This window comes from Triturus cristatus, chromosome 2_1 (genome assembly GCF_964204655.1).
Source record: "Triturus cristatus chromosome 2_1, aTriCri1.1, whole genome shotgun sequence".
Lineage (NCBI taxonomy): Eukaryota > Metazoa > Chordata > Amphibia > Caudata > Salamandridae > Triturus > Triturus cristatus.
Window position 1 is genome coordinate 1,100,592,111 of NC_140581.1, and position 25,147 is coordinate 1,100,617,257.

General features: G+C 43.5%; 1 protein-coding gene across 1 annotated transcript in view; it reads left to right on the plus strand.

Moving 5' to 3' along the window:
- Window positions 1-1,669: 1,669 nt before the first annotated feature.
- Window positions 1,670-25,147, plus strand: part of BTC (betacellulin) — an 86,170-nt gene continuing 62,692 nt past the window's right edge. Inside the window, exons 1-2 of the mRNA XM_085636496.1 lie at window positions 1,670-1,954; window positions 17,914-18,012. Of these exons, the coding sequence (XP_085492622.1) occupies window positions 1,897-1,954; window positions 17,914-18,012 (157 nt within the window). The 5' untranslated portion in view covers window positions 1,670-1,896. The remainder of the gene's footprint in view (window positions 1,955-17,913; window positions 18,013-25,147) is intronic.

Below are 25,147 nucleotides of genomic sequence, written 5' to 3' on the forward strand. Positions count from 1 at the left end.
TTGACTGAGCTTCTGAATTGCTGACACCATCCTACAACTTCCCATATTTTTGTCCTTTCCTGGGTTTTCCCAACTTTTTCAGATCCTTTTAGACTTAACCATCCTCTTTCATTTAGATTTTAAATTTGCTGATTTTAAACTTTGCTTGTGATTAAGAGAGATCGAAGACTCGTTTCTGAGCACCAGATTCTGCTGTTAATTCTATGTATTGCTGTGACTGAACTTCTTGTTTGCCTCATACTGATGCACCTGAACATCTTCAGGAGGTTTGGCTATCCAGTTGTTATTCTGTACCTTTACAGTATGGTATTAAGATTAATTTACATTAACTTGACTGTTAAATTGTAATAAAACCTCTATTTATTTGCCGATTCCTGGTCCTTTCTCTGTAGCCAAATGGGTACACTGTTAATTAAATGTGTATGACCAAGTGCTAACTCCCATCACCTCTCAGTCGAACAAAAAGATCCATCGGATAACTAACGGTGAGAGGGTTCGCTCAGCGCTGAGTCACATGTTAATGTCGATATTGAAGCAAAACATTTTAGTATGAAAAATCCTCATCAATACAACCACACTCAAACAGGACTAGCGTGATCATTTATTGACAGCAAGTGGTGCTTATAATGCAAAAAAAATATACAAATAAAAAACGACATTGGGCCTATTGTGGAAATTAGAACGAGAAGGGGTATGACCAAATGCCCTGGTAAGACATGGTCTACTGAAGTAAGCAATGTGTGTTTTTTCAATTAAAGATGGAGATCATCACTCTGGTAATTGTGGGGCATATTATCAAGAAACAGTGTTAAAATTGAAAACTGCCGCTAAAGCTGCGATAATGGGCTTGGTAATATGCCCTTGAGAATTCCCATAGAAGCCCAGGTTCGAGTGTCAACCTGAGTTTCAATTGGAATTCTCTGCGGCAGATTATCAAGCCCATTATCGCCACTTTAGCGGCAGTTTTCTGCCGCTAAAGCGGCGATAATTTTAACGCTGTGCTTGATAATATGCCCCTAAATGTCTTTCTCTAAAGGAGGGTTATTTGCCAGCCATACAATTATCAGGCCAATACAAAGGGAAGGAATTGAGAAAGGAAAAAGCAAATACCTGGTCAGTCAATTCATTTGTGGTCGGAAACGTCTACTTCATTATTCTTAGCATATGGGCAGGGTAAAAAACGTAGGAGCAACGCGATGTGTTGCTACTGCAATAATTAGCTAGTGGCGATGAAAACTAGAGTTTGTGCAGTGCAACTGGTTATTTAATTTGGAGCTTTCATTCGTGTTGGAGCCAAGATTGTGTAAAGAGGTCTTACTGTTAGTTGGCCACACAGAAAAGTTTGCAAGGGCTCTTTTAGTGTCAGGACTGAACGAAAATTACTCGTGTGATTGAGTTTGCACAAAAGTTTTACAAGAACCAATTGGAATTATATTAATGTTTGTTTTGGTGCCTTTTGAGCATTAATATAATATTATTACATCGACATATACCTGTCAAAAGATAACCCAGTATTCAAAAGGCATGCAGCTTGTGGACTGATTTTAGGTGTAAACAAAGCCAGAACGAATTGATATACAATCAGAGGGCGAAGGTGAACAGGTTCCAAATGTATCTTCAATGGCTTTTTTTTTTTTTTTATCTTTCTGACAGCTACAGAAAGCGAGAAGAGACAGCTGCGCGCTCCACTGCCATGCTGCACTCGGAGGGGGTTGGACAGGACGGGAGGAGGAGAGAGGCTTTGATTTAGAGACCGCACTAACCTCTCTCACGTTACCAGCTCTCCAGCGTCCGGGACGTCTGCGGGCGCTGTCCCGCGCGAGCTCTTCGGGTGGCCCCACCGGGCCCTCGACCAACACCCACGTGAGGCAGCCCGACTCCCCTGTCCCGTGCTGCATGGATCCACTGCCCTGCCCGAGCCCGCACCTGCCGCTGGCGGCGGCGCTGCTACTAGGTAAGCCGAGCTTCCGGAGCCCAGCGACCGGCCCTGGCCGCTTCCTGGGGTGGCAGGTGCAGGCCCTTGTGACCGGGGCTGGGCGCGCCTTGAACATGTTCTTCCTCCCCGGTGACGCCGGCTGTGATTTCACGTGCAGGGATTCCCTGCTTAATTTGAAACGGGAATGCCGCGCCGTGTTTTCGTTATATCTCGTATACACGTTGTGTTCTCATAGCTCCATTTTTGAAACTTTGAATATTTCGGTTTATAGTTTCTCTTCTGAAAATAGTTATTTTAATCTTTGTACCTAACACCCCTTAAATAATATGATATATGCCGTTCGCTCTGACTGTGGCATGCTGTGTAGTCTATAATACAAGCAATGCCACTACTCCTAAACCTTACCCTAGTTATGCAGTAAAAAATAATCTAGGGGATCAGCAGGCTCAGTGCACCTCTGGGCCTGGTGCCACTGTACCTGTTGCACTATTGATGATTACGGCCCAACTACTATCACTTTTAAATTTGTGATTGACGTTCGCCTTATCCCTTAACTCCTGTCCCTTGTATCATTTGTCACCTCTTTGGGACCCCCTTGTGTCCGCATAGGTTTGGGATGGGGGCACCTGGACTTGCTCACCCATTCATTCAAATAATGTATGTGGATTTCAGTGGAAGGCCCCTCCTGGAAAGCCTGTATTACCTGTACCGGAGCCTGAGCCGACCTGGTTCTTAACAAGTTTGCATAATGGTTTCTTGTCGCTTCCCTAGTTGGGATGAGACGCGTGGGTACAAACAAAATATACTCTGACTTGACAAACTTTGTGACAGTATGTTCTACAGTACAGCGAGCAAATTCCGCAGCATTGTTTAATGGCCCTGGAATGCACAATATAAACACCGAGGTTGCGGAACAGGTGCTCGGTGAGTGCACTTGTACAACACCTTTGTTTAACTCGTGAGCTATTTTGGGTTGGTTATTACCCGGCAACCTTTTTGAAAGTATGCATTCCGACTCATCTGTGTCTATGCTATTTCATAAGAGGTACACACTTCGGATGCTGAGCTACTGTACCTTCCTTTCTTATCACGTTTAACAGCCATTTGCAAATATACTTTGCGACTGTACGCCCTAGATAAGCAACCCTGCATAGCATCTAATCTGGCTGCAAAAGCACAGTGTTCTTTTCGAGGATGTTCACGTTCCTACTCTCTGGTTTGATGGAGTACGGCAGCATGAGGTGACCATAAGTAGAACTCTACTTATTATGTTGAGTAGGAATGGCATCGGGTTTAACAACAATTTTATGTACACAACTGTTCAGTTCTCCTAACTTTTCATCAATGACTTGTTTAGTACCCTCCCCAATTTCATCAATGGGAATGTCAATCATAACCTGGTTGGGTGGTCTCAGGTTGATAATTATGTGCAAATCATATTGATGTAGCCAATTCAAAATTGGGGGTCCAATCTCTGCTAGATACACTTTCCCAAATATGTATGTGTTGAAATTAAATCTTAGTCAACATATGTGCGATTAAAGTCTGCTTCCTCACCCTGAGAGCCACCTGGATTTATGTCTTTTGGCAATTAACGTGTATATAGTCACACCTGTGAGAATATACACTTAGGAACAATGGTATAAAGTGAACCTCAGTTAGTCATAAGTTGAACAGTTCTCCCTTCTACTTTAAAATAAGCTTTTGGTCTGCAGCGTCTACCAGCTCCGTTCGTAATGTCATCCACACATAAAATTCTCTCCATTTTCTCATGCACAACATTCTCATTTTTGTCCTCCACCACATTTTCTTGTATCATCGCAACTTTAGTTCTCAAATTGCTCTTGCACATGTTTGCAGTGTACTTTGCATCCACACTTCTGCATTCTTTTTTCACAGCAAAACAAGACTTGGACTGAATTGTGATGTTTACTGCCACACCTAGAACCACACCTAGAACAACACCTATTGAACTGTCTGTGCAATGCTCCACCTTTGTTGGAGATTGGTATATCGAAGACGAAACGTAACACAGGCAATGCAGTGATGATTTAAAGAGCCATTTATTGACACTGCAAACCAGCTCTCCATTCAGATCCCAACTGCAACCCAAGCCCACAAGCATATTCCCAACGTCAGCATTCCACAATCTACATTCTAGTGCAATGATGGCATCTCGTGACCATTCATCATGAAATGCCCATAGGAGAAGATACAACACTTCTCTCTTGCGCCATATACAACATGTCAAAATAACCGCCTTTAACAATAGCTTACATGAATTACGTTAAAGAGAAATTGTTAACTAAGAGAATCCCAAAACAAATACATACGTGTCTGCATATGTTCTAGAACAGCCTACCAAAAAATCTCCTTAATTAGAGAGGTTCACAAATAAACTTTACTTGTTCACAGAATCCTTTAGATAGGATGCTTCCTTGTCCTTAGACTTTTACTTTGTACCTTTAAATGTCTCCTATGTGAAACAGGGTCATTACCTATCCTATCAGTCTGCACCTGAACATATTTACCACTTTCCATATTGCCCGTTTCCATGTTGCATTTCCCAGGAATACCCACCACAACACGGTTCAGATTCCACACCCTTCCATCCTCCCTTTGACTGTGTTTTTAAATAAGTTGACAGCCCTGTGTTCTTTTGTATACTTTGACCCCAGGTGCTCTTATTTTGACAGAATCTCCTACCTTAGCTACTACATTTTTTGTACCCATCTGGAGTTTTCTCTTATTCTGTTTGTCTATCTCTCCATTCACTCACTCCAATATCCTTCACCCCCTTGTTCCATACTATCCACCTCAGACACAGCATGGTGTTGGATGACCTCCTTTTGAAAAGTTTAAAGGGAATCTTCCCAGTAAATTAGTTGTGAATTATTCTGTATTGTATAATCCATTCTTGCAAAGTGTTTCTGCCATCCAACCCATTTGCTTGTGCCAGTTGAACCCTCACCTTTAGTGTTTTGTTTATTCTTTCTATGGCATCATTGGTTTCGGGATGATAACCCGATAAACCCAACTTTTCTAATGTACCACCCAATTATCTCAAATTCTCTTAAACAAAACTGAGGGCCATTGTAAGAGAATTAAATTAGGGAATCTTTCTCTTTTAAATACCTCCTTTAAAAAAAAAATCAAAATGCTTGTTAAGGTGATGTCATTTACACATCATACCTCCACCCACCTGTAATATAAACTATCAGCGATTGCGTGCATTCTTCCCCACTTAGGCGACCCACTATGTCAATGGATACTTCATCCCAAGGATGTCTTGAAAGCTCGGGAACAACTATTGGTATGTGTTTGGTTGCAAGAATTTTGTCACTGAGATTACATTCAACACAACTGTGAACAACTCTATCCACTTCCTCCATACCAGGCCACCAAAAATTGGACCTCCAGCCTTCCTTTTATTTTTTACTATACCCAGCTGTCCTTCATGGACCATGGAGATCACTCTATCCTTAAGAGAATTGGGTGGACTCAAGCTGGTCTTCCTCAATAAAATGCCATTGTCTACCAGCTTCAGTACCTAGATTTGATTGTAAATGTTGATACTATTGTTCACAAGAGCAGTGGGACTTGAAATTTGTGACTACCCCCATTGAGTTTAATTTGTCACACTTAAATGCCTGAATCTCTGAAGTGAAAATTGACTGTCTTTCCATTTTAGTTTTTCCTTACCATACTATATTTTGATATTTTTACGCAAATAAATAATTTATGAACTGTTCACAGTACAGCATATATAGATTGCATTGTATTCCTGTAGTTCCTGTGGGGGTATATATAGCTGGGGTTTCTCTAGCGCTCACCGAAGCTATCACGCTATTTTGACTGCTCTTTGAATATGTTGGGGTGCTGTCAAGGGTAGGGAGATTCACCCTTACCCATATAAATTATGTGAACCAAATGATCACTCAAAACGATTGCATCAATTCTCCAAGCACATGCCCAATTGTAAATCATATTCTGAACAGCATTATTTATTTTCTTGTTTTCTTTATTTTCTCTCCATTTTAGCCAACACGTGTTTTGTTGTGATGGGCTGTACCCCACGACTTGGGGATAAAAATATAATAAAAAAATAACATACTAGTTGCAGTATGTGACTTGCCCACATTGAATTACACCTGTGTTATAGTGCACATTTGTATTCTCCTAAATGGTGGACATCTGGGGAAACCCATGCGTGTATATATATATATATATATATATATTCCTCATTGTTTATTTCTTTTTTGTGGTCACGTGTTGGCTAAAAAGACGAGAGAAAATAAGAAAACAAGAAAATAACTAATGCTGTTCTAAAATTGTGTTCATAATATGATTTATAATTGAGCATTTGCTTAGGGTATTGATACAATTCATAGTATTCCTATTGCATTCAGTTCTTTATATGTTTTGCATGCGGGTCCGTTGTTCTTTAAAAATTGTCGACCACTAGCTCATCTCTCATCAGCCACCACACCTTCCCTAGAGTATGCATTTTTACTTTTTGAGTTGCCCAGTTCCCCAACAACCTTTCTTAAAATGTTATCTTCTAATAATGCTGACTTCCATTCATCTTCCATTATTCCTCAATTGGTGATTTCACACACACTCGTCCTCAACATCACTCCCCTGGTAGTTTGCACACTAAGCATTTCCATTGAGTGTTTCCACCAACTTTGACAATCTGCCGGTTGATTTTTATTTTGTTGTCATTTGTTTTTACATTATTATTTTTATATATACCTGGAGCATACTCCACTGTGAACTCAAAACCTTGTAGTGAAACCACCCATCTTCTGATCTCCAAGGAGATTTGATCTAAACCGTTTTAAAAAGAGACCTCTCCGAGGTTTATTATCTGTGGCCGCTTTAATTGGTATGCCCCACACCAGATTCTGGAACTTGTTCAAAGCCCAAAAAATCACCAGTACGTCCCTCCCAATAACAGAATAGGTGATCTCAGTACCTCTTAAGCACTGAGAGGCAAATGTAATTAAATGTTTTTTTTTCTCCCTGTATTCTGTACTAAAATGGCTCCCAAACCCTTAGAACTGGGATCATTAATTACAAATGTGTCATCCCCCGCTATAAAGACTTGCAGATCAGGTGCTTTCTGCAACTCATCTTTTCGAGCTATAGACTCTTGTGAACAGGTTTCATGCCACAGATATTCCATCTTTCTAATAAGCAGTTTCCTTAGTGAAACATATTTTTTTTGCATACCCCTTGATAAACGTGCTGTAGTATTCCACAATTCATAAAAAGGAAACTTAATTCCCCTTTACAACAAGGGGCCTTTAGATTGAGAATGGTGTCAACTAATTCCTTTTTGGTGACACTCCTGAGCCAGATATGTGGTGTCCAAGATAATTCACCTCCAAGGTGCCAAATTTGCATTTGTCCTTTCTTAAAATTACACCTTCTTCCATCAATCTGTCCAGCACTTTATGGATTCTGACATCATGCTCTTCTATGTATCCTCCAAAAACTCAACAAATCATTCTGGTGACACCGTACCCCTTCCACACCCTGCAAAACCTTTCCTATGACAATTTGAAATGCAGAGTCTGCTGAGAAAAGCCCAAACAGCATCCTTTGAACTGAAAGGCATTAAACGGCATAATAAACACTGTTAACTCCTGTGAATCTTTGTCTAGTTCTGTCTGGTAGTACACAGAAGCCAGATCAAGCATTGTAAGATATCTGGCACATTTGAGAGTCCTAATCATTTCATCAATATTTAGTAATGGAAACTTGTCCATGCAACGTCATGGTTTGAAGCTCTTATATTGACACATAACCTTATCATTTTACTTGAATTTTTGTAACAGAAATGGGAGCTAACCATTCTGGGCATTTAATTACCACCATCTTCACCAATATCCTCAACTCTTTGTCAATACAATCTTGCTTAATCCATAGTTTACGTCTTGCTTTTGCTAAGACAGGCACTGTGCTCTTGTTCAAATACAGGAGAGTCATGCAACACGGACTGAATTTGGACTTGAGCATTGGCATTAGCGTCGAGTTTGACATCCAGTTACCGGTGGTGTGGACAACCTATCAACTCCTCTTCTTTGTAAGACACAAGCTTTCCCCATGGTTAAATGTGTACCCAGCCTCAACTGAGCTACACAGTAACCCATTATTTTAATCGGAGGTCCACCATACCTCCCTGGATTTATATCCAATCCATCTAGTTCAATGTAACATGTTCTTTTAAGTTTTCCTCATAGGTGGGCTTTTAAATGATTGTAAGACGAGAACAAGAGTCAAAATCCATTTGCACATTATTCCGATTAATTTGGACCATTTCACTTGGATGACGTTTTTTTTGGTTAACCTCGTCAACTTAAAATATAACGTTGTGTTACTTCATTTACATCTCTTGCTAACAATTTCTTAGTGTTTCTGTTACTGCAACATTTACTAAAATGACCTTTCTTTCTACACTTCTCCCTGGACCGGAAACAATCATCCAAGATCGATTTCGGGGTTTCACCCCTCAACAGCCATTATAGCTTGAATCCAGTGGCACAGTGAGCCTGGGACCCACATCTGGGCATACCCGGCACACTTAGGGCGAGGAAGCAAAAGACACACAGTTGATAGACGGAATGCAGAACATAACAAAACATTCACACCCCATCAAGAGATATGAATTAAATCCATCATTCCTTTGCTCACCACGCCACCCCAGTTTAGACCTGGCCATATGCAAACCATGACAAAGAAATGGGAAACCCAATAAACCCTTGGAGGCTTGAGCAGTTAGATAAGCAGTTAGGTGTGCCTACAAGGGATAGATTCAAATGTATGGTTGTAATTAAAAAAATTAATTGAGGTAAGCTCTAATAAAGTCGTTTACAATTGGAGTATTCCAAAGACAGTTCAACTGATTTATCAATGAATCAAACATATACATAGAGATACAGAGATGGGGAACAACACGGGTGAAGGTATTCCAAAATCTGAATTTATATTAATAAAAAATATCATTAATTTATATAGGGTACAAAATCAAGAAACCAACACAATGTAGCCAGAAGTAAAAGCATTTACAAAAAATTAGATAGTCTTCATGGTTACAATCGTCAACACCTTTTCAAAGAATATTTGTGGGCAATCTGAAAAGTTTAAAGAATCCCAAAATTGCCGGTAGCAAAGTCGAGTAGGAAATAGGTGTAGTAGTCGACGTTTCGGTCTAATGTTGTCTTTGTCCGTTAGACCATCCTCAAGCCTTGCTTTTATTGATAAAAAAGACCCCTGTATATACACGAAAAGTGATCAACAATTAACGTGTGGTATCTGACGCTTGATCAGTTTGAATGTTAAATAATAACACCCATGTGAAGAAATATCTAGAAACGTCTATCTCAACAGTGCAAAGGTCAGCTGTAAAATGATAGAGGGCATGAATAGACTTTATCTCCCCAGAAAAGATAAATGAAGAAGAAAATTAATCAACACTTACTTCGCACTTAGAGAAGTCAATGATTAGATAAACTAGTCCATAGATCTATTTTCTACCGATGCAACGAGAGGAAATGGAACATTTTATATTGGTGACTCTTTATAACCATCCTATTAGGATAGAGACATTTTTACATGTTGAAAACGTGTTTTTGAATAAAGCCAATATTTCATCAGCAGCGTTAAACCGCCACGCAGCTGTATATGCTGCAGTTCTGGTTCCTCAATTTCCCCTTACTACCACGGACAGAGTGATTTCACAGTCACACACACACACACATATCACACGCTGGTGGGGCCCATAACACCAACATTCATTCTAATCAATCTATCCGTACCACTTTATTCAGGAAAAGGGGAATAAACATTTAGTTCCGAACTACACTGCTTTCCTCTTGATGGTAACTCGCTAACATCACCTAACAGGAGAATCCCCTTTCTCCTCCTTCTCCTCCCATCAAGGAGAGCACAACCTCCCTCGATGAATCATTTAGTTGAATTTAGTTTAATGACTCCTAATTCCCTAAATCAGTGGTTCCCAAACTTTTTACTCCTGTGGACCCTCACTGAGTCAGCACTGAAAGCCAGGGACCCCCAAGCAATTTGTATGATGTAAATTTCAAACACTAAAACAGTAATTCCCAAAAACTAAACACACATGTGCACGCTTTTTCGACGTTACCATGGCGATAGAGGCTTCGCCTTATTTACAAAGCAACGTTAAGCCACATAACATGGCTTAATGCTGCCTTTTAAATAAGCCCCCCTGTCACGCAATGCTTTGCGTGAAAGGGGTGGGCAGTGGGCGTTTCACCGCAACACACAGTGATTTTGACACTGCCTCCTATTTACAAGGGCAGCATAAATAGGAGGTAGCGCCAAACTTAAGACCAGGGAAAAACAGGTCTTAACTTGGCAAAACGAGGAGAAATCCTTTATTTCTCCTTGTTTTTGCCTTTTCCATGTGGCTTGCCTTGTACAGCACACATGGAAAAAGCAAAACACCTTGGATTCTTTATGTTCAGGAAGGTGACCCTTCCTGCACATAAACAACCTTTTGAAAAAAATGCCATTTTGTAACTTCCATGTGTGCTGCATTAAGCAGCACACATAGAAGTGACAACACGGCATTTCAGGATTGTGTATGTGCAGGAAGGGGAACTTCCTGTACATAAAGAATCTTCCCCTGCATGCGCACACCCTTGCACTATGGTGTAGCGCCAGCACTGGGGGAAACGCAGGGCTGAACCATATTCTTGTAAATATGGTGCAGCCCTGCATTTCTGAAGTGGCGGAGCCTATCGGTAAGCCAAGGAGGCTAATGACACGCTCCGTCACTTCTGTTATAAATATCTCCCTTAGTTTTTTATATTCAAAGAATTTGCAAAAAACAAAACAATTTAATGGGAAGGTTGGTGCTGCAACTCTGTAACTAACTTTTAATTGGTTGGTTTATTTCGCAGTACGAGGCTCCTGCTCCTGCCAGGGCCAGACTGGAAACCCAAAGCAGCCCTGGCAAATCGTTTCAAACCAGTCGCAATACGGTGCACACCAAGTGCAGTGAGTGAGCCTTACTACTACAAAGGGGGCTTTGGGAGGCTCTCCCCCCAAGAAATTTGGGAAACAGTGGTGCATTCTAAAACACATTTATCATGATATATTAAATTGTATTAGCTTTTAATGAATAGTAAATGAAGACCTTGCTATGCACTAGGATACGACAGTCTTTGTTGGGGTTCTTCAATGATTCCCTTATTATCACCCTTCAACAGTGCCTCTCCTCTCTCCATAGCCTTTCCGTCACATGTATTTCATTTGTTTTATAGCATCTCTCATACCATTGTAGGATATCAGAGCACTTTACATCACACACATATAGAGACAATGAATCATACGTGTAAATCAGTGTATAGAACATGTTACATAAGGCAAAGGGTAATACAAGGTGTAGGATTCACATGTCATTCATACTGGTAGGCATTTTTAAAGAGTGCTTGGTCTGGAGAAGCATAAACTTGGAATTCAGAACATCACCCAGTGGTTAGCATTGACTTTAACAATAAAAATGCATTTTTGCCCAAATAAACCTTTTTAGCAGCATTAGGATAATGAAAGCCTGGGAAAAACATAAGTTACTGACTTGTACCATGCAGTTTGCAAGCAGCTCTTTAATCATAGTTTATAGGTGACTGTGCTAGATTTCGGTTGTCACTTATGAACTGCACAGTAACAAAAGAATCTCTGTGACAAAAGCAGTAACACACTCATCTATGCACATAAAATACTGTTTTTTTAAATGCATGGTACATGTTCTTTGCAGTAGGCATATTAACCCTCTGTCACTACATTAGATAACTCAAAGATGCTACTGGACAAAACTCTCATCTCTCCAGCAGGTGCATTAATCACTGGCTTTATTTTGACACTTATATTGTTGCTCGAAAACGGCTAATTAGACAAGGAACTTTGCAGTGCATTTAAAACTGCCTCTTGCGGACCCCCTGGAAATGTGTCACGGACCCCTGGGGGTCCGTGGACCACAGTTTGGGAAACACTGCCCTAAATCAATCAATAATACATTTCAATGAAAGAACAACACCACACGTGAATTCAATTAATCTTTTCTTTATCTAAATCAAATGCAGGTTAGACCTGATTAGTAAATTTCATCTTTTGTCATATTTACCTATTCTGGCTATTTGCCGTTTTCTAAGTCAGTATCTGGTCCTCAGTCAAATCGTCAAAGTTCTGTTCTATCATGCAGCATCACCGTCCTCTCCGTCAGCATAACATCAGGATACTGGATATGGTGGAGTGCGATCAGCTACGACCCTCTCTAGTCTACTAATATTTATACTAAAATTTACATTTAAAAAATTACAATCGTCTTTTTCAGAGCATCTCATTGGACGGACCAAGTACATCTTAGTTCATCAGGTAACATTCGATGTCGTTCCCACAGGCAAAAAGTTCCAAATCGAATGTATGGGAACGGTGGCAATTCATGGTTTAGGTTGCAACAATTTGTATTGAAGGGTTGGCTCTTCGCCTGGTACAGCCTTGGTGGGCACAGTGATGACAGTTCACCGGCAGGTCGCAGCTGCTGAGGTTTGCGCACGCGCGTTTCTCCATTCCCTTCATTGATTTTACTTCGTAAAGTCTGATTCAGTCGGCGGCCATTTTATAGCAGGCCCAAATGGTCAACTTAAGCAAAGAAACACAAAAACGTCATTAATACATTGAAATGATTGAACAGTGTTATTTCCCTTGCTAATACCCATATGTGTATGCATTTATCTAGCCATCTGCCACGTCCAAAGCCATTAATACTTGTTTATTTAAGCAGAATTCACGAAAACATAACATAAGCAACGTTTATCCTATTAATATGCATACAGACTTAGTTTACATATTACCCTTAGCCATGCAAAGCAATCCCACGTATATTCTCTTAGTTAATAAGGTTGATTAGTATTGAAATCCATACTGCATTAATTGTTATGATTAATCATTAGTCCTTTTAATACAAACATATATAAATGGATTGGGTATATAAAAAACATTTTACCCGCTCCATCATATACATCAATGATACTCTCTTCTAACCGCTTTAAAGTTTGTGTTCCAACTTTTTGGGACACAGACCATCTCTGGTACACATATGTGTCACAGAAGTGTTGAATCATACAGATACATTTTGGCAAAAGATATTATTAAAAAAAAAACAATGCAACTTTAATTTCTTCCCCTTAGATGTATTTTTGTTTGAAACCTAGTCTTTAGTTGATCTAAGTATTATAAATGCAAATTATCCCATTTACTCTATGTAAAAGCTGTCTCACTGAGGGATGGATTAAGACGAATTAATTTAAAGGCATTTAGAAAAGAGAGGCAATCTTACATAGTCACGGTTCAGCTTAGGGACCCCAGTGAATGTAGGTACTTTCAACTTGAAAAGCGGGGCCGATACTGTCATACAAAATTAAAAAATGCCCCCCGAGTTACTTAACCTAGAAACAGTGAGCTAAACGGTACAATTCGACACGGTCGAAATACCTGTTTGTAGCTAGAAGTAGGCTCCAAAATGCAATGTGCGCTGAATAGTCGGCGTGAGTATTGCAAATCGGCAACAACATCCATTTAAATGCACCGCGTGACTCTGGTCGCTTAGAAGCAGAAAAGGGACTACTCTCCAGTTGGAGCACGTCTGGGCATACCCGGCACACTTGAGGCGAGGAAGCAAAAGACACACAGTTGATGGATGGAATGCAGAACAAATCAAAATATTCACCTCCAGGCAGGGTCAATACTGATTTACATATGGCTGGGTCCAAACTGGAATGGCATGGTGAGCAAACAAACTATGGATTTAGGCCCAGCTCTCAATACTGGGGTGAATGTATGACCTTGTTCTGCATTCTGTCCATCAATTGTTCTTTTTGCATTTGTTACCCAGAGTCGGACAGGAATGCCCAAGCGTGGGTCCCGTGCTCCATGTCACTGGAGTCGAGCTATCCTGGTTGATGAGGGGTGAAACCCTAAACGGGTCCCTGAATGCTTGTTTCCAGTCCAGGGAGGACCTGACCTGGCAGTTCGGGCTGAACAGTTGCCATTTTGCGCAGGGTCAAGACTGATTTGCATATGGCTGGGTCCAAACTGGAATGACAAATGGTGAGCAAAAAAACAATGGATTTAGGCCCAGATCGCTGTACTGGGGTGAATGTATGACATTGGTCTGCATTCTGTGCATCAATTGTTCTTTTTGCACTTGGTGCTTTGCCCAGTAGGTTGCATTTGTCTGCTGCCTCCTTGCTCCCAATTCAGCAGGCCTAGGCTACACACACTTTGCCTCTCTGATTTTAACCCTACACAGTTTAACGTCGGACACATGCAGACAGAGAGTGCATCAATGCCTCTCATTTGCACTTGCCTCAGCAGTGTGCACTATCATACTTGGTGCCTGGCCGTTTCTCTTCTTCCCCTGCAGCCCTTGGTGTCCAGTGGCATCCTGTTCGCTGTTGAGGGGGTTATGGGGAGAAGAGGGCTAGGGGCCAGGCTGTTGTGCCTGGCATGCCAGAGGCACCAAGTCCACACACTAACTGGGCATACAGTCCGCTAACTGCTGGCAAATGCACCCAGGGCCTCCCAGCAACTAGGGAAAGGCTTCCTTGCATTTTCCCTGATCATTAAAGGGTATTACCATGGCATAGGTAAAAGTTTTCAAGGCTCGTGTCATCTCTGCCATCTTGACGGTCTCACCCTCCTTATTACTGCTCAGATAATGCTATTGGAAATTATTGGGAATCTACTGTATCAGTGGATTCCTATGTAAAACACAATTAAAACTGCTGTTATCCCAGCATGGGTTGTAATGAAACAAATAATATAAATTCACTTATCGGCATAACAAACTGATTATACATGTACATGTTATAACATTTCAAGCAGCATTTTATGAAAATGCATCTTAAAATCTTTAAAATCAATACCAGGTCGATACGCGTTTCATCATGTAGTAGTCTAGAAGTGCATAACAAAGTAATTTGTGGTGTCATAGATTCTTGGGTGCTACATTTATTATTCAGTGTGGTCTGCACATTTTGCATTGAGGAAACTTGACCACATAATGTTTTCAGTATTGCCAATGCAAAATTGAACACCAACTGTTTTGTTGAAGGAAAGTTGACAACAGTTTTTAGGTTTCACATAGACAGCGCATGCGCTGTCTCTTCGAGACATTTTGTTTACTATTAGTGGGCTTGGAGCCCTCCCATTACTTACCATCAGCGAGCTTTAAAGCCACTCTCAATGGCTTGCTTCCTGCTGGTCTGTTCTGCAGTTGGGACTTCCCTCTTCTTGCATGCGACCTTCCCTTAGAGCATGGGCCAAGTGCTTGTGTCTTTACACTGCTTGCACTTTTAGGACGTATGTTTTTTAAACTTTTGTTTTAGCCACTCTACAAAGGGCATCTTTCCTAACTGGCTGACGTTTGTTGTATTAGGCTGCCCAGCTTGACTTTGCCTCGCCTGTGAGCACTCGTTATCTATAAACAGGCATTTAAATCTTTTTCCATTTGCTGTGCATTCAAAAGACTGAAGTCTAATGTCAGGCTTTGTATTCTAGGGAACGTGTTTACGTTTCTTTCTTGACTTCAAAGTGGGAGCATTTGTGACAATCAATCGTGCTGAGTACCCATGCGAAAGGACAGTTTGTAGGGTGTTCTTTTTTCTAGCACACAACAAAAATGAACTGTGCTTATATTTCAGAATACATCGGAAAGAGAACAGTAGAAATTAAGTACTTTTTTGTACTTCTAAAGTGTGGTGGAAACAAATATTTGAATACGATCAAAACAAATCTATACACTTGGTGAATACATTTCCACACATTTGTGCGCAGTAAAACTATGTCTGTGCAAATGTGATGCCCATTTTCAATTGTGCATACTCCACACTACGCCACTCCACTCCAGAACCCTTTCACTCTACAACACTCTGCTCCACTCTATGCCCTTCCACTCGGTCATGCCACTCCACTATAAGACTCACTACAACATGGCTTGCGACTCCACACCCCTCCATTCTACCCCCTTCGCTCCATTCTAACCCACTCCATTATCCATCACTCCACTCCAATCTGCCATACTCCAATACATCCAATTTACTTCACTCCAATGTACACCACTCCACCCTAATCTAAACCACCCCACTGTCCTCCATTCCAATATACTCTACTCCACTCTACCCCAATCTCCCCCACTTCACCCTACTCAAACCTACCCTACTCCAATCTACCCCACTCCAATCTAGCCCACTCTGTTCCACTCCACTCCAATCTACCCCAACCCAATTTACCCCACTCCAGTATACCCCATCACACTCCAATCTGCCATACTCTAATCCACCCAATTTACTTCACTCCACCCTAATCTACCCCACTCTACTCCACTCCAATCTACCGTACTCAAATCCACCCTATATACCCCACTCTACTCCACTCCAATGTAGCCCACTCTACCCCAATCCAACCCACTCCATTCCATTCTACCATACTCTAATCCAACCCACTCTAAGTATCCTGTTTTGCTCCAATCTACTCCAGCTACACCACTCCATTCCGATCTGCTCTACTTTAGTTTACCCAATCTATCCCACTCCAAGTACCGCGCTTTACTCCAATCTACCCCACTCCAACCAACCCCACTCCATTCCAATCTACCCAACTCTAATCCACACATTCTACCTCAATCCACCCCACATCACTCTTCCCCCAATCTACCTCAATACAACTCACTCCACTCTACCCCAATCTACCGCACTCCTGTCTACCTCAATCCACCCTACTCTACCCCACCCCACTACAATCTACCCCACTCCACTACAATCCAATCTACCCCACTCCAATATACATCACTGCAGCCTTCCTCAATCTACTCCACTCTACCCCATTCCACTCTACCCCAATGTACCCCTCCCCAATCTACCCCACACCCCTAACGTTTAACTAGGATGAACAGCAGTCATACTGGTGTACAGCATGGCTAAACACATTTGCAAAAGCCAATAGCTCTTGCAGTGGCGAGCCCTTTTAGCTTTGCCAATTCATGTTGGATCTGAGTCTTCTTTAGGCATTCTACCTGCTATGAAGCTCTTTTTCTGTTTAAATATTACATGCATTCCTTTAAGATGAGCCATGCATGCTGTGAATATTTTAGCAGTCGTACAGGTTTGGCTGTTGGTTAACAGAGCCTCACTCCTAAAAATGCCTGGCAAGTTTAGGCTGCTACCAAGCCCTCCCAGGGAATGACTTCCACATTTGAGTATTAATAAAGATAGCTAAAGACACTTGAACAGATTCACAAAGCAAAATCTAAAACTGTCACCCAAGATCACTTTTGGAAATCACGAACGTTGGTTTGTCCTTGGAGGGTGTAATCGCACACGTATGTTTTGTGTGAGAATAACTTGCTCCTGGGACAGAGAAACAAGCGTTCTCTGGTTGAAATGCAGTGTGTGTTTGTTCACACCCACAAACATACATGTTTATGATATTGCCCAAACTCCTGCACCTTCCCACCACACCTCGGAAAGATGCATTTGTTCCCCCCAAAAGTTATCCAGGAGACACCTGCAACTGCTGCAGATTGCCAGACGTACTTCTGGAAAGATGTAGATCTTTCTAAAAGTCATACATTTTCACCAAGCGGGGTAGGCATGTGGGGGCAGATTTGGGTCTTCCCTTAAAAATCAGACCTGTTCAGTATAGCAGGCTGGTTTGCCAAATATATTTGAAATCGAACTTTTAACAAATTGCTGTTTTTTTTTGTTAGTTTTGTGATGTAGTTGGTTTGCTAGGTTGTTGAGGTAAATCTTTGTCACATGTGTGTCCAGGTTACTTAAGTCTCCTGCACTGGAAGAACATAACCACTTTCAAAGATAAAAAGGAACCCCCATTATGAGCACCTCATTTGTTTTCTCTCATTTTCTTTCAAGGGCTGACGTTTCTAAGATGCATCGGTGCAGACTGGAATTCAACAGCCAAGAATGACCTTAAGGAGGCAATCTGTGCGGACGCAAAAGAGAACTGCACAGGTAATAAAAGACAAACTCTAGATGTGAAAATCTGAAAAATGACACTATATGTAAAGGTTCAAATCTGACACTGATTTGTAAAGTCGGAACAAGGCCGAAAAAATATTCCACAGTAGTCTGATTGAAGAGCATCCAGGTAAAGTAGTTGACATTAGAATCGGCACATTGTTTAGAGTAAATGTCCAAAAACTTAAATAATAACCACCTCCTGGAAAACGAGCTCCCCACAGTCATGGAGTGTATTTACTGGCACTCGCCTGCGTCATCGGATGGCAATGCCAAGGGGCACCTCTGCCTTATGGCAGATAATGTAGTGCGTGGTGGCACATAGTGCCAATATCAGCAACAGTAGTCAGTTATCATGCAGCAAAATACATCAATAAACCACAGGACACCTTGTTAGTGGAGAAAATTGCTGCAGGTTTATATGCATAACAAATATGCCAACATGGTGGGTTATCTTACGGGCGATCCCAGGGCAGGCCAACCCTTATGCCGCCTGCCCGTCTGATGAGCCGAATTACACCATGGCCGTCGCCAATCGGTGTTTACCAATTCTTGGGAGAGGCCACCCCTCCCATCAGTGGACCACCAGTCCACTCCCTTACTCACGCCCCCCCCCCCCCCCCCCCGAAAGGTGGGCGGAGCGTTCCAGGCAGCCCCCGGTTGCTCAGACCCACAACCGCCCATAGGACTAACGGGGCGCCGTAGTTCTTCCAGGGGACAACGCTAAGACATTCCTGGGTATCCTTGGCTTAGCACCCTTGCTGTGCTGCTGCATGTAGTACCCTTCTGTTCCTTGCAGACTCTGGATTGCCCTGTAACTCCTCCACAGCTCTGGGGGTGGCCACTGTCACAACCAGGCCCCCCACCAAGGTAGGCCTCTTTACTTACAACATGCTGATTACCGGGCCTCTCCCCGGTCCAGCCAAAACAAGTCTTAGCCCATACAGGACCGGAGGCCAGCATGCCCCTTCTGGACAGGTGCCCCCATCCTTTCTAAACTCCCCGTGGATTTTTGACTGATGTGACCTAAAACCAATAAATAGGTGTTGGTTCAATGTTAACATTGCCTGGCTGAAGAGCAGTACCTTTGACAAGCCACTCCTGCCAGGAAGTGCCAATGCGGGTGGAGGTAAGAGTTGACAAGCCCGCCTTACTTCCTCTCTCACTCAGTTATCTGAGTCTAGCACTAGTCGGAGTATGTTCATCGCATTCCATAGTCACCACCCTATGTGAAGCCTTGCCCTCCCAAACTTCTGCTACTATACCAGGGAGCAGACAGGACAGAGTGAACCAGGGGGGAACCAAAGTATAAATACCTCTCATTTTTTAATACTGGGAATGCCAAGTGTTCTTCTAATACTTTGTAGCCCAATTGCGTTTAACCCAGGGGTTTCCCCCAATCATATGGACCATATCGCCCTAGTTGGATGACAACTTCCACAACCTGCATAGCTGCCAGCCAAGGCTATAGGGCGGGAGAAATTGCACATGTTCTTGTTCCTCGACTCAATGGTACTTGTTTCAACGACCTTGGAAAGCTGAACTGCTAGGTGGGCCGACCAAGATCTGAACCTGTGACCAGCGGTCGAACCCAAGCCCCTTTCTGTTCGACGCTCCACCTGCCTGTGAACTTGCATCACAGGGCAGACTTCAGGCACCATAACCCATACTTGGACATGCCTGAGCTAGAACACATATCTAAAAGGCCTGCAAACCGGCTAACCACCAACGTTGCAGTCCGACTGTTCGCTGACAACTCCCAAGGTAACTTGGCTTAACTGAGGCAACTGGTAACATGCCAACAATATAATTAATACAACCTTCACTATGACTGCAAAATGTGCTCTGGAGTTGTCCATTTAAGTGCTCCATCCCCTCCATCTCAGCACTAACAAGGCAACCCGCACTCTCTTGGGAATGGCACACACCCACACCAGCTGACAGAAAGTGCCTATTCATGTGTCGCCCACGGCCTTACGTTAATCACTGACGGTACACCTGGATTATGTTGAAACTTAGCTGGTTCTACAGCTTAGTGCCCGTTGCTCCATCACAGGCACGACTTGTCCTATCAGTTTCTGGCTGCAAAGCTTTATGACATTGCCAGCTCCCATCCCAGGTGAAATAAAAGAAGCTTTACTGCTACCCCTGTGAGCCGCTGCTGGTGCTAATGAAGGTACAAATAGCACCGCTAAACTAGACAGGGAGTGATCCTGAGAATAAAAAGGTATGACCACCACCATACCCCGCATGTGAATTATTTTGCCATCTGCAGTAGTGCAGCCATAATTCACCGGCATCTAACCTGAGCAGTATCCTGTTCTGTGCAGTCCCCCACATGGTTCCACTGGGCATCACTGCCTGATGTAAGTGACCTAGATACATGGTCCCCCTGCCTGGCGGCCTGCCAGTGAGAAATACATCACATACCCCAAAGTACTGCTACCTGCCTTTGCGCCTTTGCTAAAGTCATGCCTGGTATGTCATGCCTGGTATTCCTACCTGCCAAGATATACCCAGCGAAAATGGCTGTACTCGGTCAATTGACTCAACCAAACATCAAACCCACCAGTTTGGGCCACCTAACCTGCCCCAAACTCTGCGGAAACAACAAATAAGCAGGATCGGACATCAAGGAGGGGGATCCTTGGATGTACTTTGAAATGTTATACTGCCCAACCAGATGTGCCCCTTGGAAAGATCCCACAATCGCTTTGGATTTGAGCCTCACTCAGCACAACCTTTCATCCTGGACCTATCTCCAACTGACAGAAGTGACAAGATGATGCCTGCTAACCTGCCCCCAAACTCCTTAGAACACCCATGTGTGCGTGCGAAACCACCAACGTCTGCAAAAGTTTCCCAACCCATATAATGTTTTACTTCCCTTTGCTCGAGATGGGGCAGTCCTGTCCAACGGAGTGTGTATTGAACCATATGTGTCCAGTAAGTACCTATGATTTGAATACCACTGACTACTTCATAGTACCTGTTTTTTAAAAAAAAATTATTAACTAGTAGCAGATCTAGCAACTTCAACAGGTATCCTCCGCTTACTTAGGCGTGTTGGATTAAGGGTATCCAGTGAAAAGGAAGATCTCTCCCTTGGCATGCCATCCCTTTAGCGCCACATTTACAGCTTTATGCAGGTCGTTTAAATAGTATGTGTTTTAAAGCTAATTAGTTTGAGTTCTGCTCTTGACAGCATCCCTTCTCACCAACAGTGTTGGAAACCACTCGTGTTTGATTCTAGTAAAATTCGTCCCTGTTAACCTTGCACAGTTAGGCCCAATGAACCTTTTAAGAAACTTCCTAACCAAAAGTATATCATGTTGCGCCACAGGGACACTGTTACTTCATCCCTATGTACGTTCTGGCATGGCACTACCAGCAAAGGTACCCCCCATATTCCTGTATAAACACTAAAAGAAGCTGTACAAAGGAACAAAAAGTTACCAGTGCACCTTGCCCTGGGCCTGAGTATGGGGGTGAGTCTATGTCAGATATAGCTGAAGCACGCTCTACATGGTTTCTAATTTAACAAAGTGCCGTTCCATGAAAATTCTCCTCGTATGCAAAGCTAAGTACTAGGGCAAAAATTGATTTTCATAGGCATAAACCTATACCCCCGAGTCTTCATTCTATAAGAGCGCCGTGCTAGTGTCTCAGGCTTGGGGAGGGGCAGCTTCATACCTTATGAACACCCTGCTGTCTGAAGTCGCAGCTAAACTTCATTACAAGTGTATGTGCTCGGGCCTGTCTAAAGAAATTGTAAATCCATTACTACTGTTGTTCTGGAAACCACAACCACTGCTCTCCATGGTTAACTAGCTTCCTGCTAATATTGGCTTCCTTGAAGCATGTTGAAAATTCTTGTTCTGCAATGAAGGACTTGCAAGAACTAATGAGTTCCTTGAAAGCTACAACCTAGTTCCACACTCCACAAAATTACAACTATATCGCCATTTAGCATGAGTAAGGGCAACCTGTCAAAGTATCCAAACGCAACTAAGAATTCAAACCTTACCCTGAAAAGTAACATCACTGTCCCAGAAACGAGGCAAACAATGCTAGGGCCACTCTGCCGCAGCCAGCATCCCGATGGGGCCCGGCTCACACATGGCACCCCACATACCTCTGCCCGGCACCCTAGGAGGGTCCGGGTAATCGGGCTGTTTTACCCCTTGCAGAGGTTAATCTTCTCCAAAGTAAGTGTGGCAATTAGGCCCAGTCCAAAACACGTGGCCCAACACGCTCCCCACGGGCGAAGTGCCCTCGAAAGGCCCGAATGCCCGGCTCCACACACCATACCCGTATGGGAAAGGGACAATCTACCTCCGTATTAAAAAGCAGTGATCCTTCCAATGCAAACGTATCTGCGGATGACGCACAATTTAGTAACTCCACACCCGTTACCATTTACTAACTTTAAATAAGGCACTTCCTGAACAATCACTGTGAGGGCTTGGGTCAAATCCATCTACTTGTAGGAAGACCCATGCCGCCCATGTGGTTGTTGTAACGCCCATGTGCTTCAGGGCACAGGGCTTGGGGACATCCCCCGCATTAAAACCAGTGTGACAAACAGGGAGATTAAAGTCAGGCTAACCCCAATATTACGAGGAAAGACCCACCACACAGCAGTGCCCAAATAACAACCATCCCGCATCAACCAGACACGATGGAAAGACAACCGGAGCCTCACACTCTGTTTTGTGTCGTGTCAACTCATGTGCAACTGTACAGTGTCCTCCTGCACAACTGCACATAGGGTCACCTCAAGTGTAACTGCAGCGACTACTCATGGTAGCTGCCCCAGCGTCACCTCATGCGTAACTGCAGACATCGTCATCTCATGTGCACTTGCACACAGCGTCACCTCCTGTGTAACTGCACATCGCGCTTCACCTCCTGTGTAACTGCACACAGCGCCACCTCATGTGTAGCAGCACACAGCACCATCTCATGTGTAACTGCACACCGCATCCCCTCATGTGTGACAGCACACAGCGTCCCCTCATGTGTAAATGCACAGTGTCATCTCACACCGCGTCACCTCATGTGTAACTGCAGTGTCACCTCATGCGTAAACGCACACAGCATCACCTCATGTGTAAATGCACACAGCATCACCTCATGCGTAAATGCACACCGTGTCGCCTCATGTGTAACTGCCCACAGCGTCGCCCCATGTGTAACTGCAGTGTCACCTCATGTGTAACTGCACATAGCATCACCTCATGTGTAACGGCACACTGCGTCGCCTCATGTGTAAATGCACACAGCGTCGTCTCATGTGTAAATGCACACAGCGTCGCCCCATGCGTAAATGCACACAGCGTCGCCCCATGCATACATGCCCACAGCGTCACCTCATGTGTAACTGCCCACAGTGTCACCTCATGTGTAACGGCACACAGCGTCGCCTCGTGTAAATACACACAGCGTCGCCTCCTGTGTAAATGCACACAGCGTCGTCTCATGTGTAAATGCACACAGCGTCGCCTCGTCAAGTAAATAGTGTACCTGGATTCCATATGCCAATTCACGGGTCGTTTCCCAAACGCTCCAACACCTTCGGACAAGCTTACATAGAAGCAGGGCCCCAACCCCGACCTGCAGGCTGCATAGAATCTGAGTGGGATGTTACCTCCTATGCTATCCCCTTGGTCTTGAAAAGGTTTTGATACATTTTCCCGGTGCAGTATTGCAAAGGTGGTATTGCTCGAATGAACGACAGGCGCTTGAGAGTGTGCTGTGCCACCTTGGCGAGAAACAGAAAGGACACCGAGTTATCCACAAGCAAGTAAAGTGCCGGAACGCCCCCAGCCAACCACATCCCTTTTGTAAGAATGGGCCTGTGACGGTGAACATTTAACATTGGCCTAGCGCGATAGTGTTTACAGCTATTTTGAAAATGCGCAGTCCCGGGAGGGGGGGGGGGGGGGCCCTCACGCGACCCGCTCCCACAAAGGCCCCCAGCTGGTGCTGCCTTTGTGCCTCACCTCGCCCCCCTAGAGCAGGGGGTGGGGGAGAGTATCTCTTGCCGCTACCTCATCACACACTACAAACACGGGACACTACCCGGGAGGACAGAAGACCGACCCTGGCGCATGGAGCTGAATCGCCCCCCCCCCCTCACAGCGGACACCCATCCAAGGCAATGGCCTGGCGGTGCCACTTAAGCTGACGAGAGGAAAGGGGAGGCGGAGGGGGAGGTTACAAACTCACCATGGCACAGCTCCTGCGCAACCAAGGACACGACTAAAACGGCGAGACGGGCAGCGGACAAGAGACTGCCCAGTGTGTGGTAAATAAAATATTACGCTCTCAGACTTTTATATTATCAATAAGATCATGCATAAAGCAAGAGGCTGAGTCTGTGGTATCAGATTCATAAAGGGCTTTATTCCAATAACTCGAGTCAAAGGGAGAATATTTCCATCACCAAAAAGGATCTGGACGGGGCTGAAAAGTATTCTCAATATTCTCAAAACATTATTCACAGAGTACAGTATATATACATTTCTCAATTGTACGTAAGCAAGAGAGCAAGAGAGAATGAGATAAGAGCATGTGGGCGTGTAAGTAGGCGTGAAGGTGGGCGTCCATGTGGGCGTCCACTTGATGATAATGGGTAAATTGTCATGTGTGGGTGGATACCTGGAGATGATTTCGCAATGTCAGCAGAAATACTTGGCAGAGATGCGCGCGCAGCAGCATGACGTGTGATAGACGTGCAACTAGAGGGAGAAAGGGACTTGACATTTAGCTCTACATGTGGAGACAAAAGTCTGGGGTTATGTCAACCTAATCCCAAATCATATCTAATATCCTATGTTTAAAGAACTGTGTTATCCACAAGGGAAGGGCTCTCGGACAGAATCTATTCTATACTGACTGTGTGTGCGTGCACAAGCGTCTAAGTGTCTATATGAGATGCAAGGGGCAGAAACTTTCCATGGTAACAGGGCTATGAATTACTTGCATGAGGACAGAGAGGCCGGGCCTTTTGCTTGGTAGCTGGAAGAATGTTTACTTAAACTACTAGACAGGAATGCATCGGCTGAGGAGCAAAATAGATAATTCGAAGGTGAAATACAGCTTCTTGACAGGCAGGCGAAAACTG